The sequence below is a fragment of the Culex pipiens genome, chromosome 1 (genome assembly GCF_016801865.2).
Source record: "Culex pipiens pallens isolate TS chromosome 1, TS_CPP_V2, whole genome shotgun sequence".
Lineage (NCBI taxonomy): Eukaryota > Metazoa > Arthropoda > Insecta > Diptera > Culicidae > Culex > Culex pipiens.
The window spans coordinates 92,661,778-92,669,238 of NC_068937.1; the positions used below are offsets into that span (position 1 = coordinate 92,661,778).

General features: G+C 50.5%; 1 protein-coding gene across 1 annotated transcript in view; it reads left to right on the forward strand.

Moving 5' to 3' along the window:
* Nucleotides 1–718: 718 nt before the first annotated feature.
* Nucleotides 719–7,461, forward strand: part of LOC120429670 (cilia- and flagella-associated protein 36) — a 12,550-nt gene continuing 5,807 nt past the window's right edge. Inside the window, exons 1-3 of the mRNA XM_039594698.2 lie at nt 719–1,051; nt 1,144–1,561; nt 6,967–7,156. Coding sequence (XP_039450632.1) covers nt 949–1,051; nt 1,144–1,561; nt 6,967–7,156 — 711 coding nt within the window. The 5' untranslated portion in view covers nt 719–948. The remainder of the gene's footprint in view (nt 1,052–1,143; nt 1,562–6,966; nt 7,157–7,461) is intronic.

Consider the following 7,461-nt stretch of genomic DNA (forward strand, 5'->3'; position numbering starts at 1 on the left):
GACTTTCCCCTAATCCCCTAACCTTGTTCCGCACCATCCTCCTTCGAAGGTATCCGCGTCCAAGTCCTGGCTGCGGACGTGTTCTGTTTTGATTGACGTTTGCAGCAAATTTAGACCACTTTTTAATTCAAAAGTAAGATACTTTTGTCATTACCGTAATATTTTTTTTTGTGTGTAGGAATTTGTAATCCAAGATGTCGGCCAATATTGCGGTGATAAAAAATGCTTTTGGTAAGGTTATAGGTAATCAACCATAAAGTCTTAGGTCGCTGAATTCGAGTTAGATGTTTTTTTTTTGTTGGGTTGAGAACACTGCGACCATGACTTTGATCTATTGCGGTATACCCATTTTATTATCGCAGACTTCAGGATGACACGTTACCATTTAGGGTAGCGGTCATTGGCTGACGTTGCGGTATGAGTTAGATGTTAGAAGTAAGACAATATTTTTTGAAAGGCAATTTGTAAACCTTTCTTTTGTAGGAAAGTAAAATTATCAAAAATTATGAAGAATCTTATTTAAAAAAAAATAGAAATAAAAGTTTTACATGTCTAAGAAACGGGTCGTCGTCAAACATTGCATACTACAACTTGAGCAAAGTAAAATTAAACAAAGTATAACAAAAAAATACAAAACGTCGTTTACTGCACTTTTACTCCCAAACAACAAACAAAAACTCCTCAAAGTGGCATTTTAAGTGCCCATTCATTTGATCCTTTCCACCCTTGACCAACGATGAATGAAACCCCTTCGTTGAGTTGATTGCCATGGCGACCACGTGTAACAAACACATGAAGCTCCCAGCCTGCTACGGCACATCCCATGGTCAGTTCCGCAGGCTTAGTCAGCAATTTGATTCTGTTTGAGCAGCAAGAAAAAAACTCGAACTCGAAACGAGTTTTTCCTTTCTTCTTTTTTTCGGTGATAAAGTTTTGGAAGTGTCCACAATGGCCGACGACAACTCGTGGGTGTTCGACTCGCTGGTTTGCTTCCTGCACGGCCCGGTCTGGAACGCTCCGCTGCAGACCTTCATCGAGGACAAATCGATAAGTAGGCGGCGGTTTTCCGTCTGATAACATATCTTGCAGTTGAATAATTGATTTCCCCTATTTTTTCTTGCCCTGCTCCGACGGTGCTTGCAGTTTTCGACCCTAACCTCAAACCGGACGAGCAAAATCCGGAGTTCCGGCGGGTTCACGACGAGTACAAGAACCTGGTGGACTACATGCTCGGCACGTTCATGGACGAGATGCACATTACGCCGGAACAGTTTGAGTTTGCCTGCCTGGAGGGTCGGAACTCGGCGGCCATGTCCGGGGCGTCTCCGAGTCGGGCTGAAGGAGGTGGAGGGGATGCCAACACGTTCTCCTTTCACCAGGGGCTGTTTCAGCAGATTTGGGCCGCGAATGACATTCGGATTTTCATCCGAATGATGACGCAGCGGAACGTGGAGATTCAGCTGCAGGCGCTGGACCTGATCGAGAGGAGACAGGCCTCGCAGGTTTCGCAGGACGGTGGGGAGGGAGGACCGGAGGAGGGAGAGGGGAGGGAGGAAAGGGGGTGAGTTTCGGGTATTTTTACAGAAATTCTTACACTCAAAGTCAGAAGTATCCCTCAAAAGGGTACTTTCTATCCTTTTTTAAAGTTCACCCGGCGTCACCCTTTTAAAAGGGTTCGTTTCGCGAAAACAACCCGTTTTTTCGCGAGTCTCGTGCAATAAATCAGCAAATTTGCTGCCGCTGCTGGTGAAACCTAGCGTCACTTTCGGTACCTCCATACTTACCGGCTGGAATAACAATAACAATCCACGCTTCGGTAGTATCACCCATTGTAAGAACACAGACGGTGTACCCAATTCTGCTTACGCGCTTTACCCATTTCGAGAGGGCTTCCGAGGGGAACGACATATCCGCAATATGGGCTGCAAACAGTGTAACAAGAAGGTTTCTGATTCGGACCGCATCGTGTGTCGCGGTTTTTGCGAGTCGACCTTCCACATGATTTGCGTCAAAGTGGACGTCCCGGCACTCGACGTTATGGGGACGCACCCCAATAATTTCTTCTGGATGTGCGACGAGTGCAGTAAGCTGTTCTTGAGCAGTCATTTTCGTCACCTCGTCAAAAGCGTCCCAAAGCGTTAGTCGAGTCAATGAAAACGGTGCAGAGCGATATCGCTAAACTTGCATCGACGGTTGCCGCGCTCAACGAAAAAGTCGAAGCGCAATCAACTTCTTCGTCTGACTGGCCTACCCTTGGCCAAAAGCGACAGCGGGACTCGAGCGCGGACCCACCTGGAAAGGCAAACATTCCGGCCGCATCCCGTGGAAAAAAGGCTATGACGTCTGTTCCCATCATCGCGGACGCTGAGCCCGACGATTTGTGGTACATTTGGCTGTCCAGTTTCCCACCAACTGTAACGGAAGACGACATCTGCACGATGGTGAAAGAGTGCCTCTCCGTCGACGAAGATGATCCCGTCGTGGTTAAGATGCTTGTGAAAAAAGGAGTCGACGTCGCCGAACTCTCTTCTATCACGTTCAAGGTTGGGGTAAGCCGGGACTACCGAGATTCATCTCTGGACGCGGACAACTGGCCTGCAGGATTGGCCTTCCGCGAGTTTATTGACTTCACCAGGCGACCAAGCGTTACCACCTCGGGGTTCGCGAAACGTCGAACGGATTAACGTCCGTCTTTTCGATCGACGTATCGCCCCGCATCTTGACAAGGTTTTTCGACTGCTGCCCTCTTCTTGACGATCAATACGCCATATTTGCTGACCCGGGACGCCCGAACATACGCATCATAGAAGACCCTGACTCTCCCGTCACAGTCGCGCCACCGCTCTGCTGCGACGTATCTCGTTCCGGACATCAAAGTCGTCCCGGCCCTGTGTACGGTTCCAGAGAAAGGGTCTTCCAAACGCCAAACGCAGGCAAGTACAATCCCGCTTTTCACAAACGTGACGTCTTCGACCCTGATGCCCGTTTGCTTTCTAGCGACGATCGGACGACGCCCGTACTTCGCGATCTACCGAGCTGCAGCTACCGCAACCCGTCACCAAGTAGGTGGCCGTCGGACACTGCTGACCCGGGACGCACGAACCCCCGCATGATGGAAGACCCCGACTCTCCCGTCACAGTCGCGCCACCGCTCTGCTGCGACGTATCTAGTTCCGGACATCAAAGTCGTCCCGGCCCTGTGTACGGTTCCAGAGAAAGGGTCTTCCAAATGCCAAACGCAGGCAAGTACAATCCCGCTTTTCACGAACGTGACTTCTTCGACCCTGATGCCCGCCTGCATTCTAGCGACAATCGGATGACGCCCGTACATCGCGATCTACCGAGCTGCAGCTACCGCAACCCGTCACCAAGTAGGTGGCCGACGGACACTGCTGACCCGGGACGCACGAACCTCCGCATCATGGAAGACCCCGACTCTTCCGTCACAGTCGCGCCACCGCTCTGCTGCGACGTATCTAGTTCCGGACATCTAAGTCGTCCCGGCCCTGTGTACGGCTTTAGAGAACGGGTCTTCCAAAATGCGCTCCCAGGCATGTATTCACGTTTTTCCGTTCAGTCGACGCTCCCTGATGCTTCACAACCTTCCAGCTCTCAGCAATCCTCCGACGCACCGCTCACCCACCCTCGCTCGTCAGCTAGGGTTTCCTCGAGGATTCAGCAATGTCATCTTTATTACCAAAATGCTGGTGGCATGAACGGTAACCTTGATGACTACCTTCACGCCAGCTCAGGAGAATGCTTCGACTTCATCGCCCTGACGGAAACTTGGCTGAAAGAGAACACGCTTTCGTCGCAGGTCTTCGGACCGGATTACGAAGTTATTCGCTGCAATCGTGGACCAAACAACAGCAGGAAAGCGGAAGGAGGAGGAGTCCTCGTCGCGGCACGCCGCTGTTTCAAGCCACGCCGGATTGTCCAAGACGCTTGGAAGGCAGTCGAGCAGGTCTGGGTGTCTCTGAAGCTGTCTGATCGTGTCCTTTTCCTTTGCGTGGTATACTTCCCCCCGGATCGCATTTACGATAAGGACCTGTATAAGATCCATCTCGATTCGGTAGCATCTATTGCAGAACGCACGCGCCCGATCGATGACATCGTTGTCGTAGGGGACTTCAACTTGCCGAAACTGACCTGGACACCTTCCCGTAACGGTTTCTTGTACCCGGATCCTGATCGCTCACAATTCCATCCCTGTGCGCGCGATCTTCTGGCCGGATATAACCTGGCCACTCTCCAGCAGATCAACCATATTGAGAACGAAGACGGTCGCCGTCTCGATCTTTGCTTTGTGAGCGCACAAGATTTCGCCCCAACGCTAATCGTTGCCCCGGCCCCGCTTGCTAAGATCGTCCATCGCCATCCCACGCTCGTTGTCACCATCGACGGCTGTCACAGCTCTGTTGCTCGAGACCGACCGGACACCGTATGCTACAACTTCCGAGGAGCTGATTACGATGAAATGTCTCTGGCACTGCGCAACATCGACTGGGATAGTGTCTTGGACTCTGTCGACGTCGATGCCGCGGTCGATACATTCTCATCAATCCTGCGAGATCACATCGAACATTTCGTGCCTAAGGTCAGGAAGCGTAATTCCACTCACCTACCGTGGCAAACGCCGGAGCTTTGCAACCTCAAAACCCAGAAGCGAGCCGCTTTCAAGATCTTCTCCAGGTGTGGAACACTTTCCCTTCGCGAGTACTACTTGAGAATGAACAGCAAATACCAGCGTCTGAGTCGCAGTTGTATGGCAAGCTACCAGCGCAAGAAGCAGCGTGAGCTGAAGGCCAACCCGAAGAAGTTTTGGAAATTCGTCGACGAGAACCGCAAAGAATCTGGGCTGCCTTGGTCCATGCGATTGGCCAACGAGGAAGCTGAGAGCACTGCGGAAATCTGCAGGCTGTTCGCCAAAAAGTTTTCGAGTGTTTTTACAAACGAACATATCACCGACGACGAGATCCAAATTGCTGCCAACAGCGTTCCCCGTCGCGATCGATTTCTCCCCATGATTGACATAGATGACGACGCCATATCAGCTGCGATAACTAAACTGAAACATTCCAGCTCCCCTGGACCGGACGGAATTCCCTCGACACTGCTGAAGCGATGTTCGTCCGCGCTGGTATCGCCCCTCTTGCACCTGTTCCGGCTATCCCTCGCCTCCGGAAAGTTCCCGTGTGCATGGAAGCAGGCCTTCATGTTCCCCGTGCATAAAAAAGGCGATCGAAGGAACATCGAGAACTACAGAGGTATCTCGGCCCTCTGCGCTGCCTCGAAACTGTTCGAGTTGGTGGTGATTGGTCCAATATTTGCCCATTGCCGCCAGGAATTATCCAGCGATCAGCATGGATTCTTTCCAAAACGGTCCACTGCCACGAATCTGCTGTGCTTCATCGAGTTCGTTTTCGATAGCTTCGACAATCGCTCTCAAACTGACGCCGTTTATACAGATTTGTCGGCAGCTTTCGACAAGATTAACCACAGTATCGCTATCGCCAAACTCGAGAAGCTCGGATTCTGTGGCAGCCTGTTGACATGGTTCAGGTCGTATCTGTCGGGACGCACGCTGCGGGTGAAAATCGAGGACGCACTCTCCGAAAGTTTCGACGCTACCTCTGGAATCGGTCAAGGCAGCCACCTCGGTCCGTTGGTGTTCTTGTTCTATTTCAACGACGCCAACTTCACCCTGAGAGGACCTCATCTTTCCTACGCAGACGACCTCAAACTGTTCGCCAAGATCGACTGTCTCGAAGATGCCGAAGCCCTGCAACGCGGTCCTAAATCCCGGTAAATGCCAGGTGATAACGTTTAGTCGGAAGCACTGTCCGATACTCTTCAACTACCATCTTGGCGACACACTAGTGGAAAGAGTTGATCACGTTAAGGATCTCGGTGTCATACTGGACGTTAAACTGACCTTCAAGCAACACGTGTCCTTCATAACTGCCAAAGCATCCCGTCAGCTCGGTCTGGTGATCCGTATGACACGCCACTTCACCGACATCCACTGCTTGAAAACGCTGTTCTGCTCGTTGGTCCGGTCCTCGCTCGAATATTGCTCGTCGGTTTGGACTCCGCACTACAACAACGCCGTTTATCAGCTAGAGAGAATTCAACGCAGGTTTGTCCGATACGCCCTGAGACTGCTGCCCTGGAGAAATCCCCAGCAGCTGCCGCCATACGAAGACCGCTGCCAGCTCATGCATCTCGACACTCTCCAGCTGCGTCGTGACCTGGCCCGTGCGTTGACAGTTTCGGACGTTCTGACCGACAGGATCGATTGCCCCTCTCTTCGAGATAAGATCACCCTGACTGCACCTGCCCGCCAGCTACGCCACACGCCAATCATGCAGATCCCTTTCCGCCGTACCAATTACAGCGCCAACGGAGCCATCGTCGGACTGAAGCGAGCCTTCAATAAAGTGTCCTCTGTTTTTGACGTCAGTTTGTCCCGCGATGTGTTAAAGTCCAAGTTTTTATCAGTGTTAAGACGAATGTTCTAGTTTTAGTTTTAGTCTTAGTTTTTAAGTTCATTTGGGCAATAAGTGCCTGTTGAGAAATAAACAAACAAACTGATTTTACTTTTGATGTCAAATTCAGTACATTTTCGATACCCTTTTGAAGGGTAACGACGGGTGAACTTGAAAAAAGGATACTTTTTACTTTGAGTGTACATGAAGCTCAGACAAACAGTCGTAAAACCCTTTTTAAAAGATCCGATCAGCAATTTAACGGTCAATTTGAATGATTGAAAACTCATCATGACAATCCTGAATTCACCACTCGCGTTTGACAGTTGTGATGCACATTTGAAAAAGTTGTTCAATGTTTTACATCTGTTTGTCTGTGCTTCAAGCTTAGAACAAATTTCTCTAAAGAATACTAGCGCAATCTGTTGGCTTGTTGAGCAATTAACCAACTTAGCTGCTCAAAATTTAATTCAAGTAGCGCAGACACCGAGGTGGAAATTGAGCAGCACATCATCAAGTCGGTGGACGACGAGGTGAAAGAAAACCCGATGGCCGCCGGGTCACTGGTGCCCAATGGACCCGTCGGGGAGGACGGAACAACGCTGGGCGAGGTGGCGGAAACGAGCGACAAGTTTCAGCGGCTTAACTTGTTCTTTGATCAGGATAAGGTGAGTTTTTGTTTCGGTCGTAGTTTCAGCCTCAGTAGGGGAGTCTCAGTCTCAGTCTCAGTCTCAGTCTCAGTCTCAGTCTCAGTCTCAGTCTCAGTCTCAGTCTTAGTCTCAGTCTCAGTCTCAGTCTCAGTCTCAGTCTCAGTCTCAGTCTCAGTCTCAGTCTCAGTCTCAGTCTCAGTCTCAGTCTCAGTCTCAGTCTCAGTCTCAGTCTCAGTCTCAGTCTCAGTCTCAGTCTCAGTCTCAGTCTCAGTCTCAGTCTCAGTCTCAGTCTCAGTCTCAGTCTCAGTCTCAGTCTCAGTCTC